Raw genomic sequence first — 25,721 nt, 5'->3', positions numbered from 1 at the left:
CAGGCCAACTGTGAGATTCTGTTATTCTGGATACTGAGATAAATGGGAAGAATTGCTTTTTTAGAGAAACCCTTCTTTTTACCTGTGACTGGGAAACAATTTAGGTGAGAAAAGAGGCCCCCGTGAATTCTTAAAAGACTCTCCAAACCAAACCTGCAGGCCCTAGCACATCCTGGACGCTTCTGGAGGTCACTGAATGCAGGACAGAGCCCTCATTAAGTGTTTTGTCTTAAAGGGGTGTGGCTAATGCTCCTGCTCACCAAAGAGAAGAGTAGTTGCTATATGTATCTACCTCCCTCTTCCCCCCTCCACAAGAGCATGCCCACTGGCTAATTTTCTGTTTTACCCCTTAATAAAAATGAAACTCCTCTCTGGTTTTTGGTAGACATTTACATTCCTTAGCCTCTTCTCACAGAGCCATCTAAAATAGAACTGTATATTGCAGAAAATTAAGGCATTAAATATAAACCATTGGATAATTATTAGATTAAAAAGTCACAATACAAATAAACTGATTTTGCATTGGGTCCTGAAAATATCAGATCATTGGGTTAGTTTGTATAACTATTAACTAGTTTAAGAGAATTAGACGTGCCTCAAAACTTCACTAATTCTTTGGAGACACTATGGAATTTGAATGAGTGCCCAAAAGGCCAGTTTGTTAAATGGTATTCTAGTGACTGGAAGGAGTTAATGTAGCTTTTGGAATTGCCAATCATACTCCCAAGACAGAACTGATATGCTGAAAGAATTTGCTTTATTTGTATTTTAACTTTTTCTTGGATTTTTTTCTGATGTTCTTGGAAATCTGACATCTCCCCATCCGATCTTCCTCCTTTTGCTCTCCAAAAAGTGGTCAGAATTAATTACCTTATGATTATTTTGGGGGAAGGAGGATGAATGGTATTAAATGAATAGATGTTTTAATAAAAGTGTAACCTTAAAAGTGTTCAAATTCATGTTTGAAATTTGAAGCAGCACTTTGTCCAATAGCGTATACATTTTTTACTGATATCCTTGGGAATACGTATTATAATAGAGAAGAAATTAAAAATTTAAAGCAAAAATATTAAGCAATCAAACAAAGTGGCAATGGAAATCAACCTTAGCATTTTCCCAAGACTGCAAAATAGCTATATGCTGATAAATCTCTAGCAAATCATTCTTAATTTGCTAACATATTTTGCTCAATGAAAAGAAAGGAAAGGAAAATTTACCAGTATTCTTTTTTTTTCCTATAAAATAGACTAACACTTCAACAGTTTTTATATGCCTTTCCCTGAAGAAACACTTTTCCAATGTGGTTTCCATGTTTGATATTATTATGTTGCATGTCAGATACCCATCAAAGGAAAAATTACCCTCTTACCTCTGGACTGTGGAATATTAGTCAAGATGCTATGCTTTCCTGGCATTTGTGCCTTCCCCTAATACCAGAAGGGGAGAGCTCAGAGTGAATTAGGCTCACTTAAGGAGAACAAAATATCTCTGCAGATGTCATGGTACTTAGTGTGATCTGGGATCATTAGAAATGAAGTCACTTTCCCTACCTCCAGCCCCCAATTTGGTATAAATACCACTGAATTTTCTAACATTAACTAAATGACAAATACTGCATTCTGAATAAGGATTTGGCTTGGTTTTAATCCAAAATCTGATAATACTGCTTGTTGTAGCAACTCTTTAAACTCAGGTCTTTAGGTTAGTAAGTTTTGCATCCAGAGATACTGAACTGAGATCAGAGGGAATTTGAGTTTGCCATGGATGCACGGTATGGTCCATGGTAAAGAAATGATTTAGAAGCTCATTCTCTATTGCTCAGATAAAATAAGGGATGATATAGCACCCAAATGAGAAACCAGAGACCCATATACACCTTTACACATATGGAAAAGAGGGGAACTCATTCATTTGCTCTGCAAATCTGAATATAGCTCATGAAAAATCACCCAGCCACCTTCACAAATCTAAGAGCTCCCAAACTGGGAAGGCACAAGATAGAGCAGCCTCTATTACCTTGGGGGAGGCCATGGACAAATCAGCTAGAATTCTTTGCCTTCACATCTTTCTTTTTTCACATCTTTCTTTTTTTCCAAAGCAGGGCAAAAAAAAGCCCCAGATATGTTCCAATGGTTTTTATTTTATGTGTGTAAACATGCAGGGAACTGTGAAATACCATTTATTATTAAATAATTTATTCTATTGCCCAATTCAATACATTGGATTTGCTTTTGTGTGCATTCAGCTGTTAAGGGCCTGGAATAGTCTCTGAGGTTTCATTTTAGGTATGAACTTAAAAAAATAATATATTTTTGGCAAGTGAGATCTTTTCAGTCTTTCTGAAATTACTTTAAGCTTAGGAATTATAATGTGAGGCAATTGTTTGTAAACGGTATAAAGAGCAGCATGGAATGAGTCCCTAATACTGACTGAAGGGAATAACTAGGCTTATCACAGTATCAGCACACAGGGGGATGCCATTAGCCAGCTGGACATCCCTTCTACTGCCCAGCAAGCAAGTAGGAGACAAGGTCAGAGGCCAGCTGGCTGTTTACTCAATCAGTAAATAAGTAATTATTCAGCTCATGAAACATATTACTCTAAATCCTACCTGTGATTCACAAAGCTGCATTACAAACCACTTGATACCTAATATGGCCCCTCTAGCAGACCATACAACAGCAGTTAAGGTGCTTCCAGAGGCCATCGGCCACTTCCCCGATGAATCACAAGAGGCGCACGGTAATTACCATAACATGGAAAGAAATAGCTGCCAAGAAGAAAACTTCATCTCCCGTTTTTGAAATGAATGCCTTTGAGCTCCAGCTGCCATCTGTCCCCAGCAGAGATGTGAAGTTTCAGTAACTGGGTGACTAGCCTTTCTCACTCTTGTCTGGCCTGAACCACCAGCTTGGCGGGGGGGGGGGGGTCATGTTTCCCTCTCCTACAGTTATTGCTTATTGATTTGACAGCAAAAAAAAATTTATCTTATATTTATGTCTCTTTCCTTTCAGAGGGAAATTCCGCCAGTCAGAAATCACATATTCTCTTTTGATATAAGAATCCCACACTCCCTTTTCTACATTTTCATAACCAATGGGAAGATGTAAGGTCACACATAGAATCTTATATTAATACAACATTGATTGAAGCATAAATCAGTCATCACCATAAAGGTAGAGATGTATGTATCTCTTTCTTTCTAGAAGACCTATCTAGTGATCAATCTCTATACAGAAAGATCTACACATATGTACATATACGTATATAATTGTATTTTCCAGTCATCTTACACTATGTATAACTTTGTCCTCCCCTACACATACACTCTCTCTTTTTCTTCCTTTCTCTCTCTCTCTCTCTCTCACTCACACTCTCTCTCTTTCTCTCATCCATTAACAGTGGCCTCCTGGCTATTCCATGAACAAGACACTTCATCTCTCAGCTCTGAGCACACTTTGGTGGCTGTCCTCCATGCTTGAAATGCTCACCCTCCTCATCTCCACCTCCTGGCTTCCCTGGATTCTTTCATGTCCTAACTAAAATCCTACCTTCTACAGGAAAACTTTCCCAATCCCTCTTAACTCAAGCTCCTTCCCTCTCAATTATTTTTATTTATCTTGTATGTCCCTTGTTTGTACATTTTGTTTGCTTTCTCTGTACCCTCAGCACTTGTGCGGCATCCACTCACAGTCTGATCCCACTACTGATCAGTGTGGAAGCTTTGACGGGCTCCATTTTGTACCTGGGCCGGTTTGCCCTTCTTCAGGCAGCCTGGTGACCTCTCACTCCTAGGGGCTTATCACGTTAGTGCCTGACTTAGTGTGGGCACATAATGGGCTTTAGCCCTGCTGCATCTCAGACCTCTTGAGCTTAAGTGAGTCATCAACCTCATTGTCCCCAATAGCAGGGATTACAGGCAGGAGTGAACGCTGCTGAGTTTTTTTGTTTCAACTGGCTACCGCAAAGCCTTCACTATCTCCAAGAGCAAGTCAGCATTTTCTTGGTGGTCACTGGAGATAGTATGTATTCTCCTGGGGAAGTTTCCTTCACCAATTGTGGCTTTCAGCTACTCCCTCCCCCTAATCTATAGCATTGGTTCATTTGACAGATGTTGATGGAGTGTGTGTTGCATATAGCAATGCATCATGCTGCAGTGGATGCCAAGATGAAATAAGGCATATCTCTTGTCTTTATGCAGCCTACAATCTAGTTTTCTCAGTTCTTTAGAAGGGTCAATCTAGAGCTGAAAGATTTCCAAAGCCAACTTTTCGCTTTACAAATGTGGAAAATTGAGATCGAGGAGAGCTAAAATGACTTGCCCAGAGTTACACAGGTACCCGTATCTTGCTCACTTTCACGTTTGAGCCAAGTGTGCAGGAGGATGTGTATATATGTTTCTTTGTCCTCCCAGATTCTGTCCCTCTCGATGACCATGTGGAACACAGAGGCTGCCACTTTAATTCAGCTTAAACCATGAGCTGTGGTGCAGAGAAAAGAGGGGGCTGGCGTTGTGATCAGAAAATCTGGATGTGAATCTCAGGTTACTACCTGTGTGCACTTGGGCACATCATGCCCCTTCCCTGGCCTTTGGTTTCTTCACTAGTAAAATGGTAATGTTGCTATTTGTACCACCTTCCTCACAGGGCTGTCCTGAGGAAACTGCTTTGTAAAGCGGAAAGCATTTCATAAATGCAAATTCATACCAATAGCTTCAAGCTTTATCACCAAGATAATAATAATAATGGTGATGGCTACAGTAATAATAGCTAACATTTATTATAATGCTTTAAGATTTGCAGAGCGCTCTACCAAGATCATCTCATTTTATCCTCATAGCAATCCTGGGAGGTAGGTGCTTTTATAATCTCCATTTTGCAGAGAAGGAACCTGAGGCAGACAAAGGTTAAGTGACGTGACCCTGGGCAAGTCACTTGATTGGAACTCACATCTACCTGACTTCAGTTCCAGCACTCTATCCACTGTGGCATCTAGCTACCCTCATAGTGACTGGCTGTTAGTAAAATGTTTAAAAGGCAGCTAAGGTGTTTAGGTAATTTACCTTTTAAGATGTCTTGAATAGAGATTATGTCATGTATATGCTACACAGAACACCAGGAAAATTTCTTGATTCTAAGTTTTTCTCTACTTTGTTCCCCCGGAAAAGAAAATAACCTTTCTTCACAATCTCAGTGTCTATTCACCAGACAGTCTAGGAAGCTGCACATATAGAAAAAAGAATTTGGCTTTTGAATTTTAACCTGAGTACAGAGACTCCTCTTTCTTTTCTGGGCTGGGTGTGCATATTCATACCAAATATATCCCTCTCTCATATCACTCCCCTTCAGCCAGTCTATGTTCTAACCAAACTGGACTACTCTTGGTCTCTCATTCACTTCCTGGCTTTCCTTCCTGAATTTGTTCACACCATTCCTCCCTCTCAGAATGGATGTCCGACCCTTGAGTCTTTCTTTTGGCTAATCTCTCCCTGTTAAAGTCTCTTCTTCCTTCAAAGATTTTACTCTGATGCTGATTCCTACATGAAAAAATGGCCCAAATCACCATTCCCTTCCACAACCCTTTTGTATCATAGTTCTCATTTCTTCTATTAGATTATAAGCTCATTGAAAGCAGGCCCTGAGTTAGCTCTATCTATTCCGAGGACAAAGTTGGCACTTAATTTGTTTGTTGAATTTAGCTGAATGGAAAAGAAAATGTAACCATCACCCCTTATTCCCAACTCCGCAGTTCACTGAGACTGGCTCCAATATTCCAGGTTGACCCAAACAGTCATATTGCTTTTTAAATCACTGTGCCCTTACCCAGAGTTTACTCTGTCAGAATTTCTGAGTATGCAGAATGCATTCCTTGTCCTAAGGGAAAAATACCATGAAATTATGTGAGTAGATAAGCATTCTTTCCGTGGGTAAGGATAACTGTGCATCTAATGCACTCCTGGTTTTGTTTTCTAGAAAACTCATCTTCTTGTCAAATGTCATCTTCTAATTCCTGCCTCAACCTCCCTGAGTCTCCAAATAGCCTTGGCAGGTATGTAGAAGGCATGCAGGGACACACACATGTGAAATGAAATATTACTGATGTGCACTAATATTCTGGTTGTGTGCCCTCTGTGGAAAAAAAAAAACTGTCAACCTACAGAAGACTACAAAAACACCTTAAATCTGGCGGGGATTTGGGTCCACCTGCTGCCTCTATCAGGGGACAAGTTCTTCCTATTCCATTTGTGTTTTAGGATCTAATATGCAGCCCAGCGGCCCCTGTGGTCACGTCTCTGATGAGTAGATGTATGGGCCGTAGGGTAGATGCAGGTGCTCGGAGTTCCTCCAACTTCAATCTCCATCAAAAGTATACTGACATGAACATGCCGTTATCTCAGAGCCCAGATGCTGGCTTTGGAGTCGTGGCCTGACATTCACTTCCTCCTCTCTTTATCATGTGCTCTGACTTTTGAATGCCTTTCTAAAGGTCTCGACCCTTTAAAGTACCAGTGGCACTTGGGTGTCCTCTAGTCCAAAGGCAGGAATGGACATAAAAGAGAAAAAGATCATTTGTTACTCTGACTTGACAGTTTTGAACACCTCAGGTCAAATCTTCTACATATCCTGTTTGTTTCTTTTCTCCATACTCCTAATCATTCCAAGTTTTTATCACGTACAGATATTTAGAATTGTAAATTTGTGCGTGTGTAAGAATGTGCCAGGTTCTGTTGTAGATTTCTAGAGGCAAAACAGTAGATACATTGCTTCTTAGAGCATCTTGCTTTAAAATAGTTTTTCAGACCCTTATTTCTGGATTAAACCAGTATTTTTCCCAGTGTTCCCAATGTAGTGATCTATACAGATGCATAAATTTTCTTAATAGTGGGAGTGGCCTGTGGGCTGAGGTATTTGAGTCATGATTTTTGGAATGGTAATTAATCGTTATCATAAAATAAAATTCAGTAAATACATTTTAATTTGAAATTCACTAGGTTTGCACTAGTAGAAGCGTGATGGTGATGAGCTTTCATTCCTTTTAAACCTATTGGATCTATTAATTCATAAGAGTTGCTCATTTTCATTTTATTAGTTGGCTATTTTGCTTATTTTTGCACATGCCTGAAGTGCAGTGGGGTTGGAGATTAAATAATTAAGTTTTAGTTTTGGTTTCTACTCACTAGCTATGTGTTTTTGGGTAAGTCACTTAACCACTGATCCTCAGTTTCCTCATTTGTAAAACAGAGATGATATCACTGGTTTGTCCCTCCCTCCCAGGGAAGTGCTTTGCAAACGATCATTTGCTATAGCCCTTTCAGCTATTTACAGGGTGGTGCAAAGAAGGAGGCCCTGAATTTCTGGAGAGGTCATGGTTTTGAATTCTGACTCTGTTGCTTGCTATCTGTATCAATCTGGGGATTTTGGTTTCCTCGCTTGTGAAGTGAGGTGATGGCTAACAACCTTCTTAGCTCTTACCCCTATTATATTTTATTATTGCTCTTTCCCTTCAAAAAGATATATTTAATTAATGTCTCACTCTTAAAACTAACTGCTCTACATGTCATAATATTCACCAGAATACTGCCCTTTCTTGGATGCCTTCAAATACTTAAAATTCCATTGCAGTTGGGAAGCAGACCACTTAATCTGTTGAAAAGTGCTGGTTCAGTACTAATCTGATTCAATAAGCATTTATTATGCTCCTGCTATGTGCCAGATTCTGTGAGGGACTGGAGATACAGAGGCAAAAAACCAAAACACACATCGGACATCAAAGAGCTGCCATTTTGTAAGACATTTTCCTGTTAACAAAGATACATCTGGACGATGCCCAGAGAAAAGGACTTGGCTCTTCAGTTGTATTAGCAATTTACCTCAGCATTTCTGCCCTGCTTTAAACCAACATCTCATCTGCCATCATTCCCTGAAAATCTAGTAATCAGAGCACTCTCCTGTCCAGGTTCATCTCATTGGAAAGCGCTTTTCTATACTTTTTTTTTTTTTTTGCCTCTTTGGCATTGGAACCTGCTATGACTTTGAAAAACTGTGCAAAGGAAGTGCCTTCCATTAACTTCCAATTTATTCCCCACCTATTGCGATTCTAAAACGAAGAAAGGGAATGTTAAGAACAGAATTTGAATGTCATTCTGCTGAAAAAGATTTATCCCTTTTAGGAAATCTCGCTGCGAGGTCACATTAATTTTATTAAAATGGAACTTGCTCCAAAAGGAGAAGCAATTCAAGTTACGAGGTTGATTCTACTTTACAGATTCTAGAAAATGTGCTATGCGACTGAAAGGTTTCTGTATTAAAGCACATCACCACCAACTTCCAACATAGCTCCAGACCTACATTCTCATGGAAAATATTTTTGTCTCAGCTTATAATATGAAGTCAAAGTTAGAAATTTTTACGTTTAATTCAAAGCCTGTTCTGTCTCTGCCAATATACTATCTGTGTGCATTTAATTCTCCGGGGTGACCCCTGCAAAGTTATTCAAATAAGCAATCAGTCCACTTGATTTTATGTGCATATTCACTGCAAAGCTCAGGGGTCTTAAAATGGACCACAGTTAATTTCACTGAGGGTTCTCACTGACTTAGGGGAATTTACTGTTTAAGCAGCCACACTGGATGTGCTAGGGCTACTCATTTCTTCAGGTACTCAGCAGAACTTCTTAGCTGGAGCAGTCACACACATACGTTCTTGGTTGCATAACAAATGCTTGTTGAATTGAACTTAAAAGTAATTCCTCTGTGTCTTAGAATCCCTAGGTTCTTTTGAAGCTCGTTTCTAGCATGAGATCTTTCCTGTTACTACCAAAATTACCCTGTAATTACTTTGTATATATGTCTGAGTGTACATGATAGAATATAATTTCCTTGAGGACATGGACTATTTAATTTTTATCTTTGTATCTTCAGTGCCTAGAACAGTGCTTTGGCATACAGGTAGGAAGGTACTTATTATTAAACATTTCTTAATTGACTGATTGCCAGTTTGTTCTTGGTAATCCCTCCCACATGCACTTTGCCATATACATGTATGTATTGTCTAGAACTGTGACTTTGTCCAGATGAAGAACTCCAAGGGAGGAAACTCCCTTCACCAACGCAGCTTGGCAACTATTTTAAAATTCACAGCCTTAAAGAGTTGCTTGTCCTCACAGATAAGTGATTTGTCCATTGATAATAAATAACTGAAGATAAAAAAGCTTCTAAGGCCTTTTACATGATTAAAAACACACAGAAGTGACTGATCAGAATTCTTTGAAGCTGTCTTTACAGCTCTTCTACTGTGACAGCTGCAAACAGTGGATGCCAGCTTTGCTATCTTTTAATCAAATGCATAAATGAAAATGTGTGTTGTGTCCACGCCCAAAGCAAGGTTTATCCACCATGTGTTTTTGGAAGGGTCAGTTGTGCCATATTTTTTTGTCTGAAGACTGTTATATGAAACCAAATCTCAACACCTTAAACTTTAAAAACAATTATCATGGACTTCATGGTATTTTGTACAACAAAGGCGAATCTTAATTTCTGTACTTACTCAAAAAAGGTAGTCCAACCGGTCTCGTCACTTTTGGTGGCCAGAAGACCACTGTTGCCATGGTAAGTAAATAAAACTAGCTCCAGTCCTTGGGCAGTCATGCTTTTCAAACATCCATTGGTCCCTATGGTCAGCCATATGACTTGGTTATCAGGGGACACCACCCTCACCGGCATCCGATTGGGATCTCGCCTGATTCTGAGAGTGTTACCGTTACTGTCTGTCACTGCGGTGATGTCATTATCATTACTGTAGCTAAAATTGTACAGGTAATCACCAGTGACGAGGCTCATGGTGTACTGGTGAGTACCATTGATGTCGAAGATATAAAGCTCTTGATCGGTCGGAGAGGCCACTTCATAAAAATTCATGGAGTTCAGTAAAGGCTTGTTCTTTGACACAGCCCGTATCCGAATGTTTCCGAGATCTGCGATGTACAGGGTACCATCTGGAGACGCGGCTAAGGAGGAAGGGGCGTTGAGTTTGGCATCCTTGGCATAGCCATCTCCACTCTGATAGCAGTCACAGTTGGCATCATTTTTACAGTCGCATTCTGAGGGTATTCCAGCAACTAATGAGATTTCTCCATCTGTTGTGACCTGTCTTATTCGGTTAATCTTCTTTTCATCGGTTTCTGTGATGTACAGGACCCCGCTATAGGAAACGGCTATGGCTGTGGCTGATTCCAGGGTTGTCTGAACTGCATGTTTCCCTACAGAGTATTCCACTCCAGGGACCTGACAGTGCATTGGCCGCCCGGCAGCAATGCGGACCTGACGGTTCTCAGTGATCTGTAAAACTACGTTATTATCCAGGACATAAATGGAGTTATCCATAGGGTTAATAGCCAAGTCAGTGGGCCATTCCAGACGCACCTTAATAAAAAAAGGAAATTGTTTGGTTAGTCTGTTACTTCACTGCTGTTAATTTACTGGCATTAAATGAAATTAGACCATTCAGTGAAATTAACCTCCATTTGATGAACTCCTTTAAAATTGCTTTTTCAATAGCCACAGTAAAATAAGCTTAAAGGTCTTATGTGAAGACAGATGGAGGAAATAACATTTTACTTAAAAATACACCTCACAGAAAGATGTATTAGAGCTATACACAAACAGCAAATTAGCCTATATGTAGTGAGTCAGTGGATAATGGTGGGATATGAGCACATATATTCTGGGTTTGCATCCTGATAGCAGTTAATAAGCACTAAATCCCAGTACTTTCGAGGTTATGAATACATTAGTGTTCTATTGTGTTTTCAATCAGGGCAATGGTAGAGCTCCCAATTCTAAGTAAAAGTCCAGTGGGACTAATACTAGTGGGTTTTCCATACTACTTGAGAACCTAAGTCATTCACCATAACAGATTAAGAGACTTAAGCACTTTGGTTTATTTTTAAGAATATCTTCAGGCTGCTCTGCTACTAGAATTTTATTACAAATGCTCTATCATTTCTTACTAATGTTGCAGTTCTGTGCCATACTGAGTTTATCATGAGTGTGACTGTGAAAGAGGAAGTTTTTTTTTTAAAGAGTCATTTCCTAAGGACATTTAGAGACAATCTCTTGGGAGAAGTTTGTCCTGAAGACTGCCACATGTGACAAATACAACTGATACGAGCTGCCGGATGCTATTTGTCTAGTAAAACAAGCTATGTGTAAGACAAAACATTTAAATTACCTGGCTGATGTGCATGCTGGTATCACACGTTAAAGGCCTGGCTGACGTTAGATCATTAGAGCCCAGGAGAGTTGATATTATTCCATTCTGGTCTACTTTTCTGATCATGGTTCCGTCAACAAAGTAGATTAAGCCATTCTTGTCAATGGCCATCCCTGTGTTCAAGAGAAGTAAAATGTTATGGAATTAAAAAAAACTCAATTACTTTTGATCACATAGCAATCACAGAGAGATTATTCAGTAGCTAACTGGTGATGAATTATACAAGTTGGCAGGTATGTCTGTGGAATTCAAATATATTTAGAAGGGTTTAGTATTATTATTTGTATCACAAACAATGGAGAATGTACTAGAGAGAGATGTAAATATGTGAACAATCTCCAGCAAGCTGTAAATGAGTGGCTCAGGCCTTATCTCTTTCTTTGCCTGGACCTGTGGATTTCATCCAGGTTAAGGAACCCTTGGTGAGGAAATGCCTGCTTCCTATGCATATCTGTCAAATGTTCTAAAATTTCTAATTTAGAGCAATGGTCCTCAATCCTGTTCTGTGTCATGGACTCCTTTGCCAATCTGGGCCATAGCCTATGGTTCTCTTCTCAAAATAAGGTTGTTAAATGCATAAAACAAGTTGCATAGGATCACAGAGGAAATCAGTTATACTGCAATGCAGCTATCTATAAACGAAAAAAAAAACAACCAAAAAACAAAAACCAAGTTTACAGGCCTCAGGTTAAGAACCTCTGAATGAGTAGGCTGCCTAGAACACTGGGAAAATGACTTGACCAGGGTCATATATCTAGCATGTTATTTGTCAGGGCTTGGGATTTGAACCCACATCTTGACTCTGAGATCAGTCCTCTATCTACTACAACTAAAGATTATCAGTATGTTCTAAGTACAAAATGGTGACATCAAATTTTTTCGCATGTCTAGAAATTGTAGAAATGGGTTAAATTTTGCTACAATGAACTTTTTTTGTACCATATTCGTTCTAACAAAAATAGAGTCAAGCTTGAGGTAGTGCTTTGTTGACCTTTTGACGATAAAATCTGCTACTATGAATAATTCACTACAACAAACACTTCCCCCCTAGTCCTTGTCCATACAGTAGTCACTTGCTATAATGAAATACTGTATTAAATGGCAAAGAGCGAATCATGTCTAGTATGATGGATAGAAAGTTTATCCTGTAGGCTGTTAGCCCCTGTCACCTCCAGAAATCCCACATGCTAAGCGTTTTCTTCATGATACACAAAGAAAAAGTCGAACAGTTCATAACTGGGTGAGTGCTAATGGGGCTGCTTTGGGGAGATTTTTTAAGTAGGACCAGAATTCTTCAGTTACAAAGATGACTTCAATACAATTAAGAATTTGGACACCCCCCCACCCCTGTCCAAAATTTCCTTTAACAGAATTTGTCCTGAATAACAGAGTATTTGCTTTATTCTTTGGATAGCTGAAAAAAAGTGGCATGAAATCAAAGAGACCAAGAACCCAATATTTACTGTAAAATCAACTTACTCTTCTATCAGTTTTGTGCTAAACGGCTTTTAAAAACACTAGATTTGGAAACCACCTCCTCTCAACACAGCTTTGAGCAAAAGGTCAGACTCAGCATTTAAGACAATCAAGCAATAACTGGATTTCCTTCCCTTTTCTATATTAAAAAAGTCCTCCAACAGAAGGCTGTCTCTACCTTTGGGACTCATGAGTGTGGCCTCCACAGCCTTGCCTCCATCACCACATCTTGCTTCATCGAATGGGAGGCATTGCTCTCCTGTCCCAGCCACCACTTCAGCATTTTTAGTGAGGTCTTTTGCACCAGTGAGGGACTTGGGGCGATAAATCCTGCGGGTGTTCGTGTCGGAAACATACAAATCTCCTGTTACTGGATCCGTTGCAAGGTAGTATCTGTGAGCTGGGTTGCTGCTGTAAAAGGGGATCACATATTTAAACATAAGTGACTCTGAATACAGAGAGAATAATTTCTAAAAATTAGATTCTAGAAGGCTGGCTAGAAACTAGGAAACATGGGAAAGAGAGTGGCATGTCTCAAAATAATCTAGAAACTGTTGCCCATCTTAACACTGCTTAGCTTCCTTTTATTAAATGCCCTAAGTGGGCAAGCTGGTTTATTTCTCTAGTCATTTATTTCCTTATCCATGAAATGAGGTGGGTTGGACTGAATGATCTGATCTGTAAGGTCCCTTTCAACTCAAAATCCCATGATCCATTTAACAGTTCAGTAACATGCATCTTTTTTGTAATCACCCCCTCCCCCCTTTTAATGATACATAAGACAAAGACTTTTTGGAGCTGAGCCCAAAATGACTCTGATGCCCTGTCACTGTACTGCCAGCGTTCTATACCTTTATAAACTCTCTCTAGAAAGGCATAGCAGGCTGCTACTGCAGGAGTGCCTCGTCTGGGGGAATTACCCTCTTCTCTCCTATGACAGGAGAAACAATGTAGCACCATGCCCTCCTCAGCTGCTACATCATAATCCAGAAACAGAACCTGCTACAGTTACAATTTTTGACCTGATTTATAGTGTTAAGAGCTGAAATGAGGTCACTGAAGAGCAGGAGGCAATCTCCACTGGCTGCCTAATGCCCAGAGCCTGAATGCCATATCAGGCAGTTTCATTTCTGATGTTTGCAAATTAAACTCTAAAGTCGATCTGCGAATCTTGGTGAGACACAAACATCTGTTCACATAATGTGGTTCCTCACGTTTTGTAAATATAAAACAGTGCTAATGTAACACATTGGATGTACTGCTACTTGCGAAGACTAACATGAACAAAGTTATAAACAGATGATGACATGTAATTGGGTTATATCTTTTTAGACAGATTCTCTTTACAAATACAAAATACCCCACACTTCACATTTCTGTTTGATGAAAGAGTTAACGTAATTTAAGATCCCATTAAAAAAATCAACTCTATGTACTAATTCATGTTTTACTGAATTTGTTGTTTAATAGCATACGGGAAAGTCACATGAAGGCTGACATTTCATCCTATATTTATATTAACATCTAAAACATGTAACGGAAAATTAGCTGTATGGTAATAGCTAGCATTTACATGGCACTTTAAGGCTTGCAAAGTGCTTTACACACATTATCTCATTTTATCCCAGCTATTTGATTTGATGTAATTATTATCATGGTAAAATGGTTTTCTCATCATTTTTTAAAGAGAAGGTAATACTTCCCATGATGCTGCTTCTTCCTAAAAGGAACAATGTCTATGATTTCTGGAGTTATTTTAGCTGTAAAGCAGTAGGTCAGAGTTTATCCTTAGGCTTCTTCAACTGGCAATAGGCAGAGGGTCCCCTGTATGGATCATATTTGCCTTATAGAATGTGACCTCCATGAGGGCAGGAACTGTTTTGTTTTTTCTCTTTTATCTCTAGGGCCTTACATAGTATCTAGAATCCACTAAGTGCTTAATAGATGTTTTTTTTTTCATTCATTCATTCAGAGTCATCCTATTCAGACCCCCTGAAAGCAGAAATTTCATACAAGTCTGTAAATTTTTCTCATAGAACATATGGGGCTTTACAAGATTCCATACATATTCCTTTCAAATTAAAAGCCCAGGTTGTATATATACCTCTTCTATTCAGGAAGGAAAAATATAGAGTATTATATGGACAGATGGAAAGGTGGAATAAATAATATCATCAAAGAGTTGTATGAACAACAAAAAGATGGGCTGGTCACATGATAAAAGTGAGGGATAGCTAAGGAAGTATAGATTAGTGGAGAAAGCCTTGCACTACTCAGTACCCGTGTGACATTGGGCATGTCACTTAACCTCTTTGGGCCCTAGATGGCCTTGGATGGGGTGGGGAACCTGGGGCCTTGAGGCCACATGTGGCCCTCTAGGCCCTCAAGTGCAGCCCTTTGGCTGAATCCAAACTTCACAGAGGTCCCTGCAGCTCTGGATCTATATTCTCTGGTCTGTGCACCTATGGTGGTCATCTTGTTTACTCCATTAGCATATTCATGATGTCAAGAGAAAGAGAAGACAATTCTCATCATGTTGGGTGGTCCCTTTATGGCAGTTCTTAATCTGAGAGTCTTTGCATATATCTGAGGGGGTCTTTTAAGCTGTATGGGAAAATTACACTTTTATGTAATTACATGTATTTTATGTACTTAAAATTATTCCGAGAAGGGGCTTCTCTAGGCTGCCAAAGGGATGACACACAACAAAAGGTAAGAACCCTTGCAAGGTGGTGAAATTATGGGAAAAAATGGACAACAATGATGCAGAAGGAGAAAGCGTGGGGTAACTGTGTCTGTGGAAGGACTGCCCACATCAGTGAGACTGAAGATGCACTGAAGTGTTGATGGATTTGGACAGGTGCTGGATGCATCTTCGGACCTCTTCAGACAAGCTCCCTGAAGCAAAACCTCAGCCTTATACAATGAAGCTACTTCTTCAGCCCAAACCTTTCCCACATGCAAATCAAGATGAGACTTACTGGCATGCTAAAATAAAATAAAAAAATATAAGTTATAGTGAGGATTTTGGGGGCAATTTGAAGAAGATTGTGAAAATTTGAAACCAAAGAATTACACAGAAGAAGTCATGGAAAGAATCCCAAGATCACAGACTCAGAACTGCAAGGGGCTGGAGAGGACATGACATCCAAGCCCCTCATCTTACAGATGAAGAAACTGAAGATGAGAAATGACTTCCATAGGGTCATGTCAGAGGCAGAATTTGAATCTGGATCACAGGTCATAGAGCTAGAGTTGTAAGGGGCCTTAGTGGGCATCAACCTCCATTTATATATAACGGAAGACACTGAGCCCCTGGGACATCATGACTTTCCCAAGTTGGGATTTGAATCCAGGTCCACTGACTACAGAGCCAGTGTTTTTTCCATTGTAGCAGCCCTTTCTGACTCCCAAGTCTAATGTTCTATCCACTATGCAACACTGCCTCCTCCATCCAAAAGATAAATGGCCAGAAAAAGAAATGAGCCCATCCAGAGGGAGTGAGGGATAATCAATGGATAGTCTAACGTGCTATCCTGGTCTCCATGGAATATCAAAAAATCTAGAGCAGGAGTTCTTAACTTGGGATCTATGAAATTGGTTTTTGAAAAATTTTTGATGATTATATTTTAACGTAATTCTTTTCCTTTGTAATCTGATTTTTAAAAAATTTTATGCATTAAAAACATTATTCTGAAAAAGGGTACATTGGTTTCACCAGACCACCAGAAGGGTCCATGACACACAAAAACACTTTAAGAATCCCTGCTCTCAAGGAAGGGCCCTAGTAAAGGATCTATGGGAAGACAAGAGTGACACCAAAAGTGTGTGATCTGCACCATTGTTGGGAGTGCCCATGTTGAAGAGAAAGGAAATGATGGTAAGTATAGTGAGTGAAAATGGGCTGCAGCTGTCAGCTAGGATGCAAGGGTTTACAAAATACATGTCTGATGAAAGCCTGCAGGAGCACAATACTCTCATGTGATGAATCGCCATTGTAGAAAGGTTTACGTAACATTAAGGTTCTGGCTAATAGCAAAACCAAAGAAATACAGGTCAAGTGGAGATCCTTTAGTGTATGGTATTCCATTCTTAACTCATTCCTGACTTGCTTAGATAACAGCGATTATCAAGCCATCCTTAGTGAAGTTTTATCCTATTTGATATATATAGGGCATATAGAAAATGCATTGACTTGCTAATTTGTTTTGTCACAAAGTTTCTTTAAATAGCAGAAGGATGATTTCAAAAAATGGAGGACAGAAGAAACAGGAATCTTATCTCACTGATAGATGGATCATCTTTTGCAATTTACTGGCCCTGTTATATGGCACATTTGGAGGTACATTTTCTTATGTATTTGTATACAAAAGCGAAGTCACTGAATTTCTAGCAACCAAATCACTTTGGTAAATTAGGGAATCAGAACCATTTTTTTATAGCAGTTTGAGTTGAGTATTATTGACTCAATAGGAAACTGTGAAGTACGTTTATTAAATTTGGTGCAGAAACTACACTGTCTTTGAAGGAACAGAGAGACCTATAATGGTGTCTCTAAATAGGAAAAGGGGAGCAGGGTATGTGTTGGAAAGAGACGGAGCCTTACTTTTGGAGTCTGAATGCTTTTGGCTTGTGTAGGGTATTCCCTGATATCTTGGGATGAGGTTCTGGGAAAGATGTGGATCTGCCAAGCCCTCTAGACCTAATCTCTATCTTACCCTTCCTTCACCAGAGGTTCAGTAGTAAGAGATCCTGTGCTTTCTGAGAGTCAGAGCCTACACTGAGTCCATGCTCACAGGACCCAAGAGGGTGAGTAGCCCTATCATCAAATGGCATTTAATCCTACATTGATGTTAACATTTTATCTTTAACTTTCGTCTTCTTTTGGCAGGTTTCCCAATCTCATATTCCCTCATATGTATCATTCACAAAATCCTTTCTCCTCTTTCTCTCCACACCTCAATTCACATTTACCTTAATCTTACCCACCCCTCCATAGTCTCTATCCATTTTTGCCCACCCATTCCATTTGATCCTTTACTCTCTTGTTAATAAACTTTCTCAAGACATATATTCCTGACTCACAGTTGTCTTCTTCATACCTCCTACTTAGAAGTTCAGTTTATAAGTCAGTGTCCTCTCAAACATTCTGACCTCAGAGTTCATCAATCTTCTACTCCCACATCCTTTCTCTTCACTCCCCTTCAGTCAAATACATGTAGGGCAATACTTACTATCCCACCTACCACAGTTAATTTCCTACACTTTTTTTAATCTCTTCTCTTCATCTTCTATCTCCCAGATGCCTCTGCCACAATCTCCACCTTCATCCCTGTCTGTCTCAACAAGGAAAGGTGGCCTTTCTTGCCAAGACAAACCCTTCTAAATGCAGAAGTGATCTCATTCCATCCCACATTTTCCAGTAAATTGCCTCCTCTATCATCCCCACATGATCCCAGGATTCTGAGGAAAGAACCAAAGGCAAAGAATAGGGGTTGTGAAGAAGCAAAGTTAGACTTGATGTCAGAAAAAAGTTTTTAAGAACTTCCAGTTCCTACCCATCGTCTTTAACATATTCCTCCTTCCATCACTGCTACTATCACACTTCTCTTCAATCTCTCCCTGCCTACTGGCTGCTTCCCTGCAAACATGTCTGTGTTTCATCCATCATTTCTCTCCTTTCCTTTGTGGATCAATTCTTGGAAGACCATTTATAATCAATGCCTCCACTATATTCTCTCCTTAACTCTTAACAGTCTGGCTTTTGATCTCCTCATTTAACTGAAACTCCTTTCTCCAAAGTTATGGAATAACTGAGTTGCCAGATCTGATGCCTCTTCGTCCTTCACGGTGTCTCTGCAGCTTTTGACACTGCCAGGCACCCTCCTTCTCCTCGACACTCTTCTCTCTGGGTTTTCATGACATCGCTCTCTCCTGCTTCTCCTCCTACTTGTTTGAACACTTCTCCTGCTTCTCCTCCTACTCGTTTGAACACTTCTCAGTCTTCTTTGCCGATTCTCCAACCCCCAATTATGGAGGTTCCCCCAGAGTTCTATCCTGGGTCCTCTTATCTCTCATTAGCTTCCATGGATTGATTTATCAACTATTCTCAAATCTCCTTTTCTAACCTTCATCTCTCTGCTGCAGACTTCCAGTCTCTCATCTTCAACTGCCAATTGGCCATCCCATAGAGACATTAAACTTAACATATCCCAAACTGAGCTCATTATCTTCCCCCTCTTCCTAACTTTCTATGTTTGAGAGCACCACGATCCTCTTAGTCACCTGGGCTCGCAACCTCAGAGTCATTCTCAGTTCCTTGTGCTCTCTCCATACGCAGTCTGTTGCCAAATTCAGTTGATTTGACTTTCTAACATTTCTCACATGCATACCCTCCTACCACCCTGGTACCTGCTCTCTTTACCTCATGCCTGGACAACCTGCTGGTTGGTTTCCTTCCAACAAGTCTCTCCCCCCTCCAGTCTACTCTCCACTCAGCTGTCAAAGTGATCTTCTTAGAGGAAGCTTTGCCAATGTCATTTCTTACCCCAACCCCTTCCTGCCCCATTTAATAAAGCCCAGAGGATCCCCATTCCCTCCCTGAGCAAACATAAAACCCCCTCTCTTTGGCATTCAGAGTCCTTCATAAATTGGTCCCTCCTCCCTTTCCAGTCTTCTTACACATTGCGGACCTTAGACTCCTTGGCACAAGAAATTCTACCTCCCAACTGTAGGCATTTTCACTGTCTGTCCCTCATGCCAGGAATGCTCCCCCTCCTCCTGTCTACCTCCTGTCTTCCCTGCCTTTCTGCAAGTCCCCATTAAGATGTCACCTTCTATAAGAAGCCCCTCCCAATCCACGTTACTGTTAGTGCCTTCCTTCTACTGATCATGTTCGTTTTATCCTGAGCGTGTCTTGTTTGTACAAAGGTGTGTGCGTGTTTTCTCCCCAAACAGACTGTGAGTTTCTTGAAAGCAACACCTGTCTTTTGCCTTTCTTTGTATCCCCATGGCTTAACACAGTGCCTGGCACTTAAGAAATGTTTATTTACTTACTGATTGACTGACCCTTGATCTGAACATCATTCATAATGTTCTACCTCCCTGATGCAGAGCACTGAAAGTCCCCTCTCCAACATAACCTATCATTCGATCTCTCCTGATTAACTCCTCCTAAACCTAATTCCTCCTTTAATTTTACTGTGTCCTCCATCCCTTTCTCTTCTACAAGTCCTTCATTCCAATCTTGGTTTCATTTGCTTCTGTTCATATTCTTTTCTGCTCTGTTCATCTGTTCTCAATAATACACATGACCAGTTCAACCTTACATCCTAGGCCTGTCCACTATGTGTTTCCCAGAGCTCTATCCTGGGCCCTTTTCTTTAGCTAACTTATTCTATTGGTGGTCTATTATCACCTCTAAGCAGATGATCCCTACATCCGTACATGCATCATGTCCTGAAGGTATCTTAAATGTAGCATCTCCAAAATGGAACTCCTCAATCCTTCACTAAACTCCCAACCACAACTCCTTGCTTCCTCACTTTACTGTTTCTGTTCACCCTCTGAGTGACCCAGGTTTACAATCTGAGTATCAGGCTCAACATTTCATTCTCCCTCAACCCTCTGGTTCCTAAGTCTTAATGATTTTGCCTCCAGACTTGTTCTCATCTATGTCCCAATCTCTCCACTTACAAAGCCGCACCCCCCCCCCCACCGCCTCCCAAGCTCAGCCCTGTCACCTGGATGGTTTATTGCAATGGTTTCTCAACTGGTCTCCCTACTTCAAGTATCTATGCTTCGCATTCAGTCCTCCTCCCCAGCTTCCAGGTCGACATTTCTAAAATATAGGTCAGACCACATCTCTTGTCGCTGTATCCATGGACATTCTCCTCTGTTTGGCTCTTAAAGCCCTTCATGATGTGTCTCCATTCCGCCTTCTCAGGTTCTGCCCATTTCTTTTCCTCACACACTCTATGTTCTAGCTAAATTGGTCCTCTCATTGTTCCTCACCATGCCATCTGTGCCTTGGCAGCAAACATTCCCCCTGCTTGGCATGTACTGCTTGCCCCTTCTCTCTTGCCTCAAAGGAATCCCTACACAAATCCCTGCCCAGTGCTTCAAAGCTCGCCTAAAATGCCCCCTTCCTCAGTGAGCTGTGCTCTTCTCTTCACCTCCTAGACATCAATCTATATTTAACAGATATATGTATATGCATGTATGTACACACCCCCAATAGATTTTAAACTCACCGAGGGGCCAGGGTCACTTTGCTTCCCCATTGCTTAATGTTTGTTGAATGAGTGAATTAGTAAAAACTAATGAAATCTGTTGAACGGGTCAGTGAGTACAAACCAGCGAAATACAGTAAGTGACAGGTATGCGTATGCACACAAACACATACACTTGTGTTTGTATAATTTGACAAATCATATCACAAATTGTAAATGTTTACAAACTTAGAATTAAATTGACCACATTTCACGTAGCCCTTTATGGATTTCTTTTCCTTTCTATTACCCACTCTTAATCTTCCCATAACCTGTATTTGAGGCATGAAAGGGAGAACAAAGAAATTGCCAAGGTCACCAGATCAGACCAAGAGATGGAAGGAGGAGAGTGCGTGAAGGGCAGGGCAGACAAATGGAAAGTTTCCTATGTATGAATAAAGCTCAAATGAATTACAAAGCAATGCTTTAATGAATTTTTCTTTAGTTATCTAACAAACTGAAATCTCCTGTTTCATCATTTGCTCCTCTTGCTCAGGTGAAAAAAAATGATTTGACTTTCTTCCTTTTCACGGGACTATGTCCTGCCAATTCTTCCTTCAAAATATTTCTGATCCCATTCCCTGGGTTCCAATCCTGCCCCAGATACTTACTAGCAAGTCATTTAAGCTCCGCCTCCATTTCTTCATCTGTACAATTAAGGTGTTGGGCTTGATGGACTCTATATCCTTATGTTCCTGTGACTTTAGGGCCCTTTCCATCCATAATGCTACTATCCCAGCACAAGGCCTCAGCAGTCCAAGCTGAGCTACTGTAGGGCATTTCAGGCCCTTCATGATCAGCCTACTGCCCTGACTTTAGTCTTTCTCATCCCAGCCTCTCAATTTAAAGAGGCTGGGCCTTGTTTACAGACACATCACCTTCAGTCTGTCTCACACTGGTTTGTAACCAGATGACCTGAGTTCAAATCAGGACTGTGACACTTTCTGCCTGCATGACCTTGCATGTTATTTCACCCTCCTGGGTCTCCTTGGTGACTAAAATAGCCTCTAAGGACCCTTCTTGATCACAGGTTCTAAATCTGTGACCCTTTTAAGAAGTGCAGTAGAGACAGCGATGGACTGGGAGTCAGGAAGACCTGAGTTCAAATCTGGCCTCATACACATATTACCTCTATGACCCTGGGCAAGTCATTTAAGCTCTCTCAAGTTTCCTCATGTGTAAAATGGGGGTGATAATAACAGCACCTACCCCCCAAGGTTGTCATGAAGATCAAATGAGATTGCATGTAAGGAGCGCTGCACATCTTAACGTGTACAAATGATGCTGATGATTTAATATCATTGTTTGGTGAGACTGGCCAGAGGCTGTGCTCTGCTATCAACAGCCTTCAGGAACCCAAGGTCACTTCCCTGCTCCCACAAGGCACTGGAGGAAGACTTTGTATAACCACAACAGCCTGTTAAGAAGCTTAGCATGATGGTTCATTCCATTGGTTATAATTCTCCATTACAACTTGGCTATTGTGAAAATAAGTTTAATGGGAAGGTTTATGTAGAACCTGTATCAGATTACATACCGTCTCGGGGGTGGGGGGAAAGGAGAGGGAATGAGAGAAAATTTGGAACTCAAAAACTTGTGGAACTGAGTGTTGTGAACTAAAAAAAATGCTTAGCCTAAGTAAAAGGTGGTCCAAGGATGGAGCCTCAGTCACACCAGGGTGCAGTGGAAAAGGGTCAAAGAGATCATGAGAGGAATACCAGGATGACCTGCACTGCCAGCCAGTGAAAATACTTGCAAGAAAAACTGCTTCATAACCACGAGTATTATTAATAGCAAGCATTATGCCGATTTTATCCAAGCAGACACTTATTTCCTGGTTAACAGATCATGGTTCCTAAGTAATCTGTCCATTGCCTTTGAGATAATTCTGGATCTAGACTGCCAGGTACACCCAGGGTACTGTGAGAAGTCTGCACAATGGAACTCCACCCATTTTAACAGAGCCGTGATGATTCACCCAGTCATCTTCATCTCCTCCTCTTCTTCCCCCCTTTATATGTAGCTAATATTTATGTGTCACTTTCAAGTCTGCAAAGCATTTTAAATATGGTAAATCTTTTGGTCCTCACCAGAACCCTGGGAAGCAGGTGCTACGATTATCCTCATTTTACAGACAAGGCTCAGAGAAACTGAATAATTTATCCAGGGTCACTCCGCTATGAAGTATCTGAAGCCAGAACTAAAATCAGGTCTTCCTGATTCCAAGTCCGATGCTCCATCTTCTAGGCTACCTAGCATCCCCATATTCTCCAGCCTTTTTACAGTGAGTTCCCGAGCCAGTATGATTCACACTCAACCCAAGAGAGGTCACAGATTCAGTGGCTTCGGATTGCCCCGGCTTTGGGATCAGAGGCCCTACATTCAAATCCCACTTGCTTGTGTGTTATGTTGGCCGAGTCATCTCGCCTCTGAGGCCCAGGCTCATCATCTGTAACATGAAGGGCTTGGGCTTGATGGGCTCCAGGTCTCCTTTGGCTCAAAATCTAACCTCCTGTCTGCCTCAGACGCTAACAAAACAAAGCTGTAGGTATGGCACTGCTCCTCTGGGAGCAGATAAGTTCAGCAAAGCTAGGTTTATGTGGACATTTCAGGTAGCGGTGACAGGGCATAAGAATGAGCTAACTTTTCTAAATCAACAGGAAGCTACAGTAGAAAAGCCTGGGGAACATATTTGACCTAAGATATTTTAGGTAGCATGGGCTACTTAGGTAATGTTTGCTTGTAGCAACCTGCCATTCTTCCCTTAGTGGAATGTTGGGTTCTATCTGTTTGCTGTTCCTCATCTCTGTTCTACCTTCATGGGCTTCCCTAATTGGTCTAGACCAGGGTGGGGAACCTGTGGCCTTGAGGCCACATGTAGCCTTCGAGATCCCTAAGTGCGGACTTAAGTGAGTCAAAAGGCTGCACTTAAGGATCTAGAGGGCCACGTGTGGCCCCAAGGCCTCAGGTTCCCTGAGCCTTGTCTAGACTCCCAGAGTCTATCACTTCAGAACACCCCTAGGCTCCTCCATCCAACCCCTCACTCCTCTAACCTTCTATCCTGGGGTCTCTGGATAGATTTATAGATGGGTAATTGAGGTCAAGAAAAGTAAAGTGACACATACAGAGGTTAAGTTCCTATAGACAGTGACACCATGGGGAGGTGGGGACGGGGTCCTGTGAGGAAGTGGGATAGAGTGCCAGGCTTGGAGTTAGGCAGTCCCAGGTTGGAATCCCACTTCAGACACCTACTAGCTGTGTCACCCTGGGCAAGTTCCTCAGCCACTCTGGGCCTCAGTTTCAAAATCTGTAAAATGAAGAGTGCTTAAGTCATGAATCCCTGAGGTACCTTTCATTATAAGCCTATGATCTCATGAGTCCAAAGCAAACGGTCTTTCCTTTGCCTCACAATGTTATTTTAGTTCCGCTAATCTCTAGTTCTAGGTAGTGCCTGCCATCTGCCTTCACCTGTTTCTGGGCTGTCCAGCATTACTGGAGAAACTCATCAATGAATGAATGAGTGGAATGGCATTTATTAATTGCTTACTTTGTGTACACCCTGAAATCGGGGGTCAAATTTATGTTACGTGATCTCATGTAGGTTCTCAGCACCACCCAGCAAGTCTCTTATTCACCTCTTATCAACTCCTTTAGGAATTCCCAAACTTTTTGACTCTCTTTGAGCACATTAATTTCATCTCTACTCTTTTTCTCATAGTGCTCCTTTGCTGAGATCAAGTCTGATCTGAAATCCCCCAATTTCCATCTTTGACACAGATTTTCTCTGGGTTGACACCTGTCCTCCTATTTCAGAAAATAAAATGATCCTTCTCCTTATCAAGGGTACTCCCTTCACCTTGTCCTTGATTCCATCCCTTCCAGTCTCCTGCTGATTTTCATTATTCCCTTTTATATGTCTCCAACCTCTTTTCTCTCCAGATTCTTTCCTCTGTCCATAAAGTTGTCTAGGTCTCTACTGTGGTTTGAAACAACAACCAGCAAAACAAGCACCACCCCTTTCTCAAACTTGTTACCAACTGAAAGTCATTCTACCCCATCTTTTCATCTTCCCTGTTAGAAAAAAGTAATTCATAACTACCGCCTCCACTTCCTCCCCACCATTCTTTTAGCCACTTGCCATCTGGATTCCATTCTCACCACTCAACAGGAACTCTTCTTTCAAGAGTCACCCATAACCTCCAGTGTTTTTTTTTCCCCTTTAGCTTCACATTCCTTGACCTCTGCAACATCTGATGCTTTGACCACCCCTCTTTCTTGACTTTCTTCCTCTTCTATACCCACTGAAAAAGATATTCTCTAACTTACTCTTCTCAGAATTCTTAGGTTCATAGAGTTGAAAAGCCCCTTGGAACTTATCCAATCTGACTCCATTTTACAGGTTAGAAAACTGAGGTTGAGTGAGAAAAAGAGACCCAAGGTCACAGTTAATTCATGGGAGAGAAAAGGATTAGAATTCAGGACTCCTGCTGTACCATATTGCCTCTCTTTCCATCATCTCTCCTCAGCTAATCCTATCCACTCCTATGGTACCATGGTATAGGAGAAAAGGCACATGATTTGGGGGGGGTCAGAGGGTCTACCTTTTCATTCTGGTTTTACTACTTACTGACTTGAATGATCTTCAGCAAGTAGAATCACAGATTTGCAACTGGGAAGGGCTGAAAGAGCAATGTAGTCCACTGTC

At 40.9% G+C, this 25,721-nt stretch overlaps 1 protein-coding gene across 1 annotated transcript in view; it reads right to left on the bottom strand.

The window, feature by feature from the left end:
• Positions 1–25,721, bottom strand: part of LOC118853460 (teneurin-3) — a 324,419-nt gene that overhangs the window by 51,465 nt on the left and 247,233 nt on the right. The window contains exons 18-20 of the mRNA XM_036763567.1: positions 12,925–13,157; positions 11,229–11,383; positions 9,546–10,420 (exon numbers count right to left, since the gene is read on the bottom strand). Coding sequence (XP_036619462.1) covers positions 9,546–10,420; positions 11,229–11,383; positions 12,925–13,157 — 1,263 coding nt within the window. The remainder of the gene's footprint in view (positions 1–9,545; positions 10,421–11,228; positions 11,384–12,924; positions 13,158–25,721) is intronic.

Source organism: Trichosurus vulpecula, chromosome 6, assembly GCF_011100635.1.
Source record: "Trichosurus vulpecula isolate mTriVul1 chromosome 6, mTriVul1.pri, whole genome shotgun sequence".
NCBI lineage: Eukaryota > Metazoa > Chordata > Mammalia > Diprotodontia > Phalangeridae > Trichosurus > Trichosurus vulpecula.
This window is presented reverse-complemented; position numbering and strand designations above follow the sequence as displayed.